The sequence below is a fragment of the Pleurodeles waltl genome, chromosome 7 (genome assembly GCF_031143425.1).
Source record: "Pleurodeles waltl isolate 20211129_DDA chromosome 7, aPleWal1.hap1.20221129, whole genome shotgun sequence".
NCBI lineage: Eukaryota > Metazoa > Chordata > Amphibia > Caudata > Salamandridae > Pleurodeles > Pleurodeles waltl.
In genome coordinates this window covers 869,577,049-869,591,339 of record NC_090446.1, presented here as the reverse complement: position 1 = coordinate 869,591,339, position 14,291 = coordinate 869,577,049, and the positions used below count along the sequence as shown (strand labels likewise).

At 39.0% G+C, this 14,291-nt stretch overlaps 1 protein-coding gene across 5 annotated transcripts in view; it reads right to left on the bottom strand.

Annotated features, from left to right (window-relative positions):
* Positions 1-14,291, bottom strand: part of LOC138245662 (protocadherin gamma-C3-like) — an 830,748-nt gene that overhangs the window by 590,973 nt on the left and 225,484 nt on the right. Inside the window, exon 1 of one of the 5 annotated variants that reach the window (XM_069199453.1) lies at positions 11,304-13,933. The exons of the other annotated variants lie outside the window; for them this stretch is intronic. Within the exon in view, the coding sequence (XP_069055554.1) occupies positions 11,304-13,751 (2,448 nt within the window). The 5' untranslated portion in view covers positions 13,752-13,933. Of the gene's footprint in view, positions 1-11,303; positions 13,934-14,291 lie in introns of those variants that run through there. 5 annotated transcript variants of the gene reach the window in all.

Here is a 14,291-nt window from a genome sequence, read left to right as displayed (position 1 = left end):
TTTGCTTTCCAAACTTTTTCGTCATTATCACATATAAAAGGACTTAGAAATACATGACTTCAGGATGTGTGCCGTACAAAATCATCTCCTGTGTTTCATTTAATAAACTATAATGTTGTTTGTTACACCTGGCATCCTTGGCATGGTTTCCCATGCATTTTATTTACCTCTGCTACCTGTAGTTTTGACTGTGTGCTGCATTTCGCTTTTGCTGGATACTCTGGGCACTTTACCACTGCTGACCAGTGGTAAAATGCAAGTGCTCTCTGTGTACATTGTGATTATGATTGTTTATCCCTGATTGGCATACTTGATATATTAGTAAGGCCCTAATAAAGTGCACTGGAGGTGCCCAGGGCATGTAAATCAAATGCTACTACTGGGCCTGCAGCACTGATTGTGCCACCCACATGAGTAGCCCTGTAAACATGTCTCAAACCTGCCACTGCAGTGTCTGTGTGTGCAGTTTTGCACTGACAGTTCGACCTGGCAAGTGTACCCACTTGCCAGGCCCAAACCTTTCCTTTTACTACATCTAAGTCACCCCTAAGGTAGGTCCAATGTAGCTCTGGGCAGGGTGCAGTGTAATTAAAAGGTAGGACAAGTAATGGTGTGTTTTAAATGTCCTGATAGGGAAATATTGCCAAATTCGGTTTTCACTAGGGCAAGGCCTATCTCTTCCATGGGTTAACATGGGGATTGCCTTTAAATATATCTTTTAAGTGCAGTTTCCCATTGGGAGAAGATAGAGATTTGGAGTTTGGGGTCTCTGAACTCACAATTGAAAAATACATATTTTAGATTGTCTGTTTGAAATGCCACTTTTAGAAAGAAGGCATTGTTTGCTTAACCATCCTGTGCCTCTGCTTGGCTGCTGAAAAGACATCTGGGTCGGATTGGCGGTAGGGCTGTTTGGGAATTCCCTCTAGGCAGTGACACAAAGGGAGCTAAGGTATGTCCTGCATATCCTGATGAGTCTTCCTGGGCTAGAGAGAGAGGGTGGAGCTGACACCTGTACTTGAAAGGATTGTGCCTGCCATCACACAATGCAGACACCAACCCCGTAGAGTGTGTATGGGGCAGGGCAAGGAAGAGGCAGGGTCTTGTTCGAGAGAAAGATTTTACTTTGAAGATTGCCTACTTCAAAGGCAGAGATAAGTAGAAGTATTGGACTGCTGACCCATTCAACTGTAGAACACTTCTGGATCAAGAGAAAACTCTGCCAAGGAGAAGAGCTGAAGGGCTGTGAGGAGTACTGCCCCTTTGCTGTGTGTGCTTTTCTGGGTTGGCCTGCAGTTGCTGCTTCTTCCTTGGAGAGGACAAAGACTGGACCTTGCTATGTCTCCTGCTTGTGAAGATTCTCCAAGGGCTTGGACTGACCTTCCCTCCTGTTAGGAAGTCTCAGGAACATCAAAGACTTCATCTGCCAGCAGCTAGGTTCGCTTGCTGAGCCCCCTGACTTGCCAAATGATGCCACATCCAGTCCCTGGTCCCCTGGAAGGAGAAACTGGAAGAAACTGAGTGAAAATCCATGCACCGGAGCCAAGTGGCAGATAAATCAGTGCACCGCCTGCACCGTGGCTGAAAAATTGACACAGCGCCGGTAAAATCGATGCATTGCCAGTTCTGCACGAATTCATAGTTTCCGTCCAGCTGTATTTTCAACGCATCGTCCTTGGGCATCAAATATTCAATATCAACGCAAGAAACTGAGGCTGTTTGTCCGAAAAACAACATATCCCTTCCCTGCGAAGAAAGAATTGACGCATCGCTTACCCAGCAGAAAAATAATTGACGCATGTCCTCACTTGTGAGTAAGGAATCAACGCAGCGCTTGCAAAACTCACCCATGCAGCTTTTTTTTTTATGCATACCAGGTACTTTGAGCTAAAACAACACTTCCATTGATTTCTACGGATAAAGACTCTTTTTACTTTAAAAATACATATATATCTTTGCTTGTGTATGTTGGATTTTTGTCACTTTAGATTTGTATAAATATTGGTTAATATCTAAACTGGTGTGGAGTCCTTTTGTGGTGTTCTCACTGTGTTACTGTGTGTGTTCGAGCAAATACTTTACACACTGCCTCTCAGAAAAGCCTCACTGATTGTGCCAAGCTACCAAGGGGGTGAGCAGGGGTTATCAGAGGTGTGTATCTCCTTTACTCTGACTAGTGTGAGGGTCCCTACTTGGACAAGGTATAAACTGACTTCCAACTAGAGACCACATTTCAAACACTGTTCACGTATAAGAGCAATCCAGCTCACCCAAAAGACGCACATATAACTGAATTGCCTCTTATTTCACAATTTGCATTATTTCTGGGAGGAGGGGAATGAATAGTTCTAATTTCATGTTTGAAAACCATCACTAAAAAATAAAAATAAACAATTCCTCAATACATTTAAAAAACTCCTAAATGCACTGATAGGATGCACTAAGGTGAAATGATTTCATGTTAATGAAATATACTTTTTGAATTTTGAAAAGACTATCATATTTCTACATGTATGCTGCAGGATGGCTTCATAAATGAATGAGTTCCTAAAGTCAAGTGGTGCAGGACACCTTAGTTACTTCTTCATCCTCAATTAACCATTAAATAGATGTTTGCCCATTTATTTAACATTTTTTTCAAGTTAGAGCGCAGTTCAGGAAACAACAACCCAGTAATGCTGTTGACCAGGGAGCCACATGTAAAGGAGAGTCACGTGTGGCCTCTGGGCCATAGTTTAAGTGTCACTGCTGTGGTATATGTTGGACTATGATATTCCATGATCAGGGTCAGGACATATTGAAACACAACATATAAATGATAGATGCTTAAGTGACGTTAATCTCTAGAAAAATGTATCTTACCAGTGTTATATTAATAACCTGAAACTAGACAGTTTTAGAAATCAACACATCCATTTAATTACAACTTCTAAAATGAGATTTTGAAAAGATACCAATTCGGTACCTTAAACAATCATGTTTTAAGTATCCCTTCCAAATACCAAACTGGTACCTTATATTTCAATGTTCTGCAACTGAAAGTTGTCTGCAATATTGAAAACTTACAAACATCTCAAAGGAGGTGGTAAGGCAATCTCAATATGGCCTTTTTGGGACCCCTGCACCATTGTACCCATAAAAACAACATTTATTGAAAAGTACTTGTCACATATAAAAAAAATGCAAATGCAGCCCCATGTCCTTTAAGGAAAACATGCTGCGTTTTTAAAACAAGGTTTGCTTTATTTAAACGTAATCAAAGTCATGTTGGTTGGCTGAGCCCAGCAGGACACCATCCCTGTGATGGTCTCCAATCATTGTGAGTCGCAATATGTGACCTACTTCATTAATATTCATGAGACAGATCAGACTGACCACAGTTCAAAATTTTAATATCTGACCTAGTAGCAAGTAGATTGGTTCTTAAATTCTTTACTACTAACAAGAACACTGGTCACTACCTTCACCCAGTATTTTTGGCCAGTTATTTATACCTGGCCAGAAGTCACTTGGATTAATTCTCGATAACTTCTATGAAGACATCAACAACATGATCAGAAATGCCTATCACAAACTCAAACTTATTCTGTGGATAAGGTGCATTTTTACTTCAAGCATATTTAAAAGAATTTTTCCAAAATCTATTTTTGTCTAGACTACGAAAATATTGATAGCATTCCCATACGCCATTTTTCTGTAGCACCTCTGATCTCAGGGAAAGACCATTTTGATCACGTCACTCCCACTGTACACTCCTTAAGTTGTCTCCCTATTGAAAAAGAAATCTGCTTACAAACTTGAATGCTGACAGCACAAATCAAATCACTTTGATCCATCATACTATCTGGCTGAGAGATTGAAACTCTCAGGTGGGTATCTGTGACTTAACCACTTTGATAGTATACTTCGCAAACTGCAATGTTCAATTAAAAAAAGCACATTGACCCATTTCTCCCCAAAAAGTGCACCAAGATTCTTAAATTTTATCCCACATGACATCAACACCAACCATTCTCTTACAGCTTTCAAAAGAGAACTTTCTTTCTTAACTCATATTTTCGTTTCTCTTCCAGCTTGTTCCCCAGTTCCTGCATCTAGAACTGAGAGCTGTTCTTTGGATTATTGGTCCATACAAATCAGTTCCACATACTGTTACATACGATGTACATGCTCCAGATTTTCTTTTGTGCAGATTTCTGTGTGTTTGTACACACCTTTGATACATCCTTTATTATTATGTATCTAACAAGTGGGAGACTGCAATCCTGGTATAAAACAATAAACTCGAATTTTAATAGTAAGGTCGAGTAATGACATAACTAGTCACCTACAATACAACCATAATATAGATGCTTGACTGTAACAAGTTATTGCACTTGAGTTGTGATGTTGCAATGGCTGCTATTAGAGACACAAGAAAGGGTAAAAGGCAGGACTACAACTGGTCCTTACAAAATGAAAATGACAACAAGCTATTTGAAACAGTTTTGATTTAAAAACTTAACACTCAGAAGAAAGGAGAGAGTTATGGGAGCTTGTTGATTTATTGCAGGTCTACAGTTCCTCATAGGAAAGCAGGAATATCTGCTTTTCCAAACTTTCTATGCAAAATTGTTATTTTTATTGTGCTATATTAAACTGCATCAAACTACTAATTGTATATTTTTGAAATACACATTGTGCATTTAATGGACATATTTTCAACCATACTCATTTATGAGACGGAGCAAGAGACCAATATTTTAAACCTTTTGTGAAAGGAAAATGGCACTGTATTACAATGAATAATATACCCTCTGTATAAAAAAGGGATATTGCAAGTCATCTTAGAGTTTCATGACTACATATCTGGCCCTTTGGTCATACAACTTCTCAGTCACTTGCACTTTCCTTATAATGTATGAAGACTGAACTTTATACTCTTACATATACTTTATAGTTTGCAGTATAATATTGTGTGTTTTGCTGTTATTGGTACTGGCTTTCTTTCTATGCTTTGCACAGTCTATATGTAAAGCATTCCATTGTTCTTGGGCCTTATATGAGCTATATAAAAATAACAAATACATAATTAAAAAATAAACAGTGCAGAAGAGGATGTCCATAGCATTTCAAGATCTGGGGATATTTGGATTTTGGGGATGGAAATGCCAGGACAAAGGCGAGGTAGAAATTTATACCATTACTGAAACCCATTTCGAAGGAAATTAGATGAGTGGCATTCACAGATTTTGATTGGGTAGACTGATAAAGTAGGGGTGAATGACAAAAAAAAAATATTTAAAATTTTTGTGTGAAATGAATTTTGGTTTTCAGGGGAAAAAGTGGTAATTTATTTAAATTATTGTATTTGTATTTTTCCATTTTTATGCTAATTAAATATTTAGGGGGTTATTACAACTTTGGAGGAGGTGTTAATCCGTCCCAAAAGTGACGGTAAAGTGACGGATATACCACCTGCCGTATTACGAGTCCATTATAACCTATGGAACTCGTAATATGGCTGGTGGTATATCCGTCACTTTTGGGACGGATTAACACCTCCTCCAAAGTTGTAATAAACCCCTTAGTGACTAATTATGAAAACTGATTCATGGGTTGTTATTTTAATTATTTGAGTGAATTTGTGTTTTTTAATGCATTTTATATTTTATAGTGCAATTAGTAATTTATATTTTAGTTGCAGGATGGTATGTTTGTAATGCGGTAGGATGGGAATTTATTTAAAACATATTTTAACAAATTGTTTCGGTTCACTAAGTATAAGCGTTTTATTAAACATTAATCACATAATATTTTCCATTGTCAGGTAAACTTTATTAATTATTTGTTAATTGATTACCAAGTGTATTTAACACTTGTAAAATGTATTTTATAATATTGGTTACAATTTAATTTATTGTATTTAGTTAATATGTTAATATTATTATTGATGTATTTAAAATGTATCAATTATTTTTAAAGGTTGTGTTGTTCGATAGTGGGAGCAAGGAATGTGTTGATTTTTATGTATGTTTATTTTTTTCAAATTGTTAAATTATTTTTGTATATTTCATATGTTAGTTCATTTATTTTTATATTATACATTTTATATTTTGACACGTTTTAACATTCTTATGTTGTTATGTATTTAAATGTATGTTTCAAAATGATTAGTAATTTCAGTGGCATCTGTAACCTATCGTAAGTCCAACACTTTCCATGTTTTCACTTAGAATGGTAAGAAAATAGGTAATATAACCCACTATAGTTCAACACGGTTCATGCACTTGCTTAGTTTTGAGAAGAAAGAGTAAATTAAACTCCTCTGAAGTCCATCACTTTCCCTGATGTTGCTTATATTAGACTAGCAATAGTAAACCTAACCACTCTAAAGTCCAACACTTTTTCTACTGTTGTTTAGACTGGAATGGGAATACTACTTTTAACCTCTGTAAGGTCCAACACTTTGTTTAGTGTTTCTTACATATAACTGCTTACATCCAACCCTTCCAAAGCCCAACACTTTCCCTACCATTGCTTAGATTGTTGTTGAAGTAATAAATGTAACCCCTCCAAGTCCAACACTTTCCTTTTTTGCCCATATGGGAGTAGGTATAACAAATCTAACTCCCTCCATACTCCAACACTATCCCTACTGTTTTGTTTATATTGGAGTGGAAATAGTAAGTAAAACCCCTTACAGGGCAACACTTTAGTTGTTTTTTGCTTATATTGGAGTGGGAATAATACATGTTTCTGAAAATAAAAAACACAAAACATCACAGCATCCACTTTCAATAGGGTGGGCTGTCTGATGTTCTCAAACAGATGGTCCTTACTCCATCAGGCCTTGGCTGCATAGTATCTAATGGTGGAAGAAAAGGGAGAACTGCCTATGGAAACCTGATGGTCTGCCCGACCCAAAATAGAGTGGGTGGACTGACGGTGTGTAGCAGAGTATCCAGTCTGCCAAACTCATAATCAGGCCCCATGATTGAAAACAATATCATGCACCTTGAAGCCCTATACTAGGTATACACAAACAAATACAAACATTTAAACAGTCACATTTTAATGTCTACGCCATCTGGCACAGGTTGATCTCTATCTGTACATATGTGGATGGTTTACAGTAACGATTTGTACCTTAAAAAAGGTAGCAATATCTGAGTTGTTACTACTCCACTAAGATGTTGCTCAAGTCATTTTGGTGAGATGATGTATGAGATGTCACCTTTTTACCTTAATGCGGGTTACCACTGCTGCAAATCATTTCAAATTATAAAGTACAGTACATCATTTTGGCTCTAATATCATATCACTTAAATAGAAAATTAGAAATAGAAATTTTTATGGCACATCAAACACAACAAGCCTCAGAAATAAAATGTTATTTACAATAGCTTCTCTACACAGATTTCTTACCACTAATGGAACACTCTCTGTAAACATTCAACAAAATAACAGAAGATCATTTTTAATGAAGGTCTCTGATTCCAATATCAACACTGAGGTACGATATGCCTTAGGATAACTTTTCAAAGCCCACTGAACAACTTAATGTACAAGGTAGTTTCTGAGGTCTGACTCTGACAACATAATTCTTCTATGCATGGCATATGATGCTATCCTAATTATTACTCAAATTGAATATCACTGTACAGCACTCCCCACAATGCATGCAGAGATACTGAAAGGCTCATTCGGCATATAAAAACATGTATAAATAAATACAAATACAATTACATCAATCTCACATCTGTAGGAAACTGCTAATTAATTTCAATTTTAATTTGTGTTATTGGAAATTTAGATAACAAAAAAACAGTATTGAAGGATCACATTTTTGGTTTACAGTACTGATACATGACATTTCTACAAAGACACTTTGGGTCTGATTATGAAGGCAGTTGGTTTGACCACCAGTCTGCCAATACGGCAGTGGGGAGGCTGCTGCCAAGCTGATGGCTTCCCCACCACTGTATTATGATGTTTCTGGTGGGCTGGCCGGTGGAAACAGTGCAACGGCATTGGCTTCAGCTCTCAGAAGGAGCTGAGGCAAATGCCATCGCACACAGCACACACTGAATGTGCACTGCCTGCCATAGCAGACAATGCACTTTCCGAGTGTACTGAAAAGGGGGCTGTGGTACTGCTCATGGTTATGGACAGTGCAGGAACCCCTTTTGTGGTTCCAACTCTGCCTTTCTGCCAAACTATTCATGGCGGTGACACCGCCACAAAAAGGCTGGCAGAAAGGAAACTTAAGATCATCGCTGCAGTGCCGCCATGACCACCACTGGGCTTGACCAAGGTTTTCTGCACCACCGCCATAGCAAAATCTAACACCCTGGCGGTGTTGTACGGTCTGACCGCCAGCATCGTAATTCTGGTGGGCACGCCTCTGGATGTGGCAGTGGGACCACCACCGCGATTACTCGTAATCAGGCAATTTGTCTTTTTCCATGGAATAAAACCAGCTCTTGATTGATAATAGGTATATATTTTGCAATATTTTTCTTTTAGAACCCATAAATGTTTGCTTTAATAACAACAGTAACAGATAAGGTATAGTTGAATCACTCATAACTCAAATACAAAACTAATGCCACAAGTTTTCAATACATACTAGTAAAAAACCAAGCTACAGCTTCGTGCAGGTTTTTGATCAGATTTAAACTCTCAAACAATACACCCCTTCTCTTTTAACTCTTCTGCTGTAGCCACTGAGTACAGGAATGACCCAAAAGTTGTTTTCTGTTCTAATTTTTCTACACTCTGTCATGTGGTGAGTATCCTATATTGCAACAAAAATTTAGCTTAATTAAATAAAAAAGCAAAAATGTTCCTCCATACGATGGTCTGATTCAGTGATAATACAGAACTTAGTTTTCACCTAAAAAAACATGAGTAGAGAGAGGTAAAGTATCTCAGCAGGCTCTGTGAGGGAAGAAAAAGTCGTATTCTGCTACACTGAAAGACTGAATCCATTTGATATAGACACAAAGCAAAGTTGAAATGTGGCCTTCCAACCCTTCATGCATTCAAATTATTTTCAGCTTTATGGAGAAGAATGGGTGCTCTGGTGGTTATGATAACAGATAACCATTTGACATTCTCCTGTAAAACATTTTGCCATTCAGAGATGTATGTCACATTCCATTGACATTAATTTGTATAAAAGAATGGTTTATAGAAATGAGCAAGTAAAGGAACCCAAGTAAAAGAGAATAGGTAAAAGCTGTCAAATACCAATTTGAGGCAAATCCGGTCCAGTCTATGCCTAATATACATACATGCACATATATAGAAGGTAAAGGTTTATGCTAATAATTTAGACTGGATAAATAGTGCAATCCAAACTGACATCAATAACTTCTTTGCACATTTCCATGTGTGTTTTTAACTGTAGTGTTTTTGCATACTATTTCATCTTTTCGTTTAATGTTTTACTTTCAATTGACTGGTATCTAGTATGAATAATTGCTATAGAAAATGCAAAAAGCGACAAATCAAAGGGGGTTTAAATGGGAAACATTTTAGCCATAAGCCATAAAATTATCTAGTGCATATAAGAAATGTGGTTGAAATGGTCACCTATAATACCCACACAGACAAATGTACGCTCACATACACATGGCTACACACTCACATAATATTAGAAATGCACAATGGACAAACTAATTTCTTCAGTTTGAAAGCCTCCCTCGTTTTTCTCTCAAGTGCAGGCCACATTTATAGCAGATGGGTTTTAAATCTATTTTTCATACACTCTCTAATATAACTGTCAAACCTCACACCCATTTTTTTGTGAACTGAAGAACGTTTTGTTGAATCACAATAGCAATATCATTCTACAGTCAAAAACATCCATCTCTAGTGTGGAAATATCGATATAATATACTTTTTTTTACCCTTTCACCTGCTTTGGACAAAGAGGAGGCAATTAGAGCAAAACAGGATAGAAGTATAACTTTTTTCAAATATTTGCACAGAATATTTATCCAAGGCCGACAGTAGGTGCAATAAAGATCTTGATATGCCCCAAGAACTACGAAATCTTGAGAAGACACTCACCACCCATAAACTCTTTACACTATAAGTCACATCATGGAAAGCTAAAATGCCTAAGGCAGGAAAGAGATGATACCAGAGGAATTAACTGGCTTAAAACTTACACTTAAGGTATTACTAGCTAGGCTACGCGGAACACCACTGCCACACTACTGAGAAAGGTTAAACAAAATACTGGAGTATTCCACCACCTCTGTGCTTCTGACATGGAGAGATCAACCAATGCAAAACAAGAAAAAGTCCCCTAATTGCCTTAAAAGGTTTGCTAGTACACCCTTCTCATTGGATGAAAGGCTTCAGTGTCTCGGACTATAAAGAAGGAATGCCCTCAATGATAAGATAAATTCAGACACGGAATTTCATGCATCTGGATTTTGTGAAGGGTGTTGAACTCCTAAGTGATTTCACTATTTAACTGTGGAGTTCACCTACCACTTACCACTTCCTTTCACCAATTTTAGCATTAATATATACCACAAATATCACCAGTGCAGCTGTGCCTGCAAGGAGTAGCAGCTTTCTCTCTCTCTCACTTCCCCTCTATTATTTCTCTGCCTTTTCCATTTCTATTTGTCATCACTAGTTACTCTTTATCCTGGGCACCAAAACCATATCACACTGACAAAACTTCCCAACTCCTCCTGTCCCGGATAGTGAGGTCTTCTTTCTGATTTAGATTTTGGGTGTGCTGGCTAGTGTGCTCCTGGTACCACCAAGGCCAAAACACACACTCATAATGCATAGGATAAAACTGCTATGCTGTTTTCTTTTGATATTTTCAATAACTATTACTTGACCCGTAAACAACAACAATAATCATAATAATAATAATACATAAGACAATTACGTATTTTATGTATTGGCAATTATATTGGAAGAAACACTTGGCATTAGAAACAAATTCCTGAAACCCTCATTTAGCTACAAAGTATCTTGCTAAAATTCTAGCGACCTGAAGTCATCAACGAAGTGTGTGCTATTATTCAAGAGAAAATTACAGCTGGACTGTGCTTTAAAAGTGAGTGAGGTCATATATACTTAAATAACTACCCAACCTCACTGCGATCACATACATGCACACAGCACCCACATTTCATCACAAGACTTTTCAAACAGTGCAGTTTGAATTTGTGGCCACTATTTCGCCATTTATAGTGAATGAATAAAACACAAAAAAGTCTGCAACTGTGGAAACTAAGAGTAAAGGAAACTCAAACGACTTCTAATAGAACTCAACCAAACATTACCTGTTGGAACCGCTCATTGACAATAGTTCCTTCCTCAGACTCATTTCCAATGCCCGAGTCTATCGGAGAGAAGAGGATGTCAGTGGACATATCTTGACTCGATTTGAGAAAAGAGAACTCATTTTGCTTAGAATCCAGGGCCACACCGATCTCATAGGTGAAGGGCAAGGGCAGAGTCCCGTTTTGGTAATTAGCTGAGAGTCTTGGGTCGATGTGGGGATAAACAGAAGGAACTAAAGAATCAAAAATCATAGGTCCTTTGGGTTTTTTACATTTAATAATCACTGCCAGCATTAGGCTTACAATGAATAAAAACGAAATTAAAGCTAAAGATACAGCTAAATAGACCTTCAAATTTGATTCATCACCAGAGTCAGTGGGCTGGTTCTTTAACTCGGGAAGTGCCTCCTGTAGCTCTTCTGCGACTACCATGTTTAGAGTAACTGAGGCTGACAGAGGGGGCTGCCCGTTGTCCTTCACAGTGATGATCACTTTGTTCCTCACAAGATCTTTGCCCAGGAAGGCTCTTGATGTTCTGATTTCTCCAGTGTGGAGTCCTATTTTAAAGAAAGAGGATTCGGGGGCTTCCAGCAGCTGGTAGGACAACCATGCGTTATGTCCAGAATCCGCATCAACAGCCACCACCTTTGTGATAAGATAGTTTGGTTCAGATGAAGGATGAACTACTTCAAACAATACTGACCCCTCCCGATCTAGTGCAGGATATAGGATTTCAGGTGGGTTATCATTCTGATCCATAATAAACACATTCACTGTGACATTACTGCTCAGAGAGGGAGACCCGGAGTCCTGAGCCTTGACCCGGAAGTGAAACTCCCTGAGCTGTTCACAGTCATAGGAGCGCTGGGCGTAGATCACTCCGGTCTGGGAGTTAATGGAGATGTAAGAAGAAAAGGCAACGGTCTCAATGTTATTATCCAGCATAGAATACGTGATATGGCAGTTTTGATCCACATCAGAATCAGACGCCTTCACCTGGAAAATGGAAGCACCAGCTAAGTTATTCTCTTGCACATAGGCTTGGTAGTAAAGCTTATCAAAAACTGGCGAATTGTCGTTTATGTCAGACAGCTGTATCCAGATAGTTTGGGTTGTGGTCAGAGGAGGAGATCCTTTGTCTGCGGCTGTTACTGTGATATTGTAGTCTGCTTTGGTTTCCCTGTCAAGGGCACCTGCTGTCACAAGTTTGTAAATCTTTCCCGAAGAAGAAGCCAATTTAAATGGCAAGCTTTCTTGAATATGGCAAACAACGTCACCATTTTCTCCAGAATCTCGGTCTCGGATATTGATCAGCGCTACCACCGTGCCTGGCAGTGAGTCCTCCGGGACTTTGCTGGTGACTGAGGTAAGTGTTATCTCTGGAGCATTGTCGTTTTCATCAACAATGTCTATAAATACCATAGTCTGGGTAACATGGCCCCCTCCATCCTTCGCCTCTACTAACATTTTGTAAGAATCTGTTTCCTCAAAGTCGAGTGTAGTGTTCACTTTAATTTCTCCAGTGTCTGCATCCAACCTGAATCTATGTGCTGCATTATCAGAAATGCTGCTGAAAAAGTATTTGATTTCTGAATTTGAACCTTCATCCTCGTCGGTGGCATTTATCAGAAGCACTAATGAGTTATTGGCTGTTCCTTCACTAATGCTGGCTCTGTAGCTCTGGTGACTGAACACTGGGAAATTGTCATTGACATCAAGAACATTAATATTAATGTCCACGTTACTGGATCTGATTGGGTCGCCGCCGTCATAAGCAGTCAGAATCAAATTGTAGTGACTTTGTTTTTCGCGGTCTAAACCTTTCTCCAGAACTAATTCTGCAAAAGTGTAACCTTCGCTACTCCTGGTTTCTTCGAGCTTAAATTGCTGGTTATTGCTCAGTTTGTAGCCCCGAAGGGAATTAATGCCAATATCAGGATCTCGCGCATACCCAAGTGCAATGCGCGCTCCCGGCAACGTGGACTCAGCAATTTCCACTACGAGGGACCTCTTCAGAAATCCCGGCGAGTTGTCATTGATGTCCAGAATGAGAACTTGGACATCAAAAACATTCATAGGATTCTCCACGACAGTCTCAAAGTTGATGGAGCACATGGGTACTTCTCCGCATATTCGCTCCCTGTCTATTCTGTCATCAACGAGTAGGTCCCCTGTTTCTGCATTTATTGTAAAATATCGATTCTCTGTAGCAGAAACGACACGGAGGTTCCTGTGGGACAAATGCTTTGCATTTAACCCCATATCTTTTGCGATGTTTCCAACAACAGAACCCCTTTTCATTTCTTCTGCGATTGAATACTGTATCTGTCCAGAGACTCCCGCACAGAACCAGAGAAACAACAAATACGCCAAGATTTGTCTCCTACCTCTCAGCTCTGCTGCTCCGCGGCGGGCTGCCGTTCCAGTCATTATCCACTCTGATTTCATCTTCAGAAACTTTCAACCTTTCAGAAATATTCGCATGAAACCCCGTTCGTCCACACAAAAAGGTATTGTAAGACAATCACGGGAGAAGGAGCAAGCCGGGTTGTTTATCCCGGAAAAGAAGCGCTGTGAAAGTCCGTTCCTGCCGAGCCTCTCCCGTTGTGCGACGGTGCATTCAAAGCACTGGATTCAAAGAGGATATTTATTCCGGCTCTCCCGTCTTGTACAACAGCGCGCCCTAGTGCATATTTATGGAAGCTGAACAAGAAAAGCACCGACATATAACTTCCTTTCTGGGAATGTGCGCATATAAGCGAAGGTATAATCACGCCTGTTAGTCATGAAGTTACAGTAAACGAACGTTTCACCTCCACAGCACGAGCCGAGCACTTTCCTTTAGAACCAAGCACACAAATTTTCAGATATGCTGTTTTTGTGCATCTTCATATGCACCTTTCATGACAGCTCAACTAAAGGAAACTAGGAGGCAACGGTGTGTACACAATAAACCTAATCGCTTGCGCTGATAGTGCACAGAAAGAC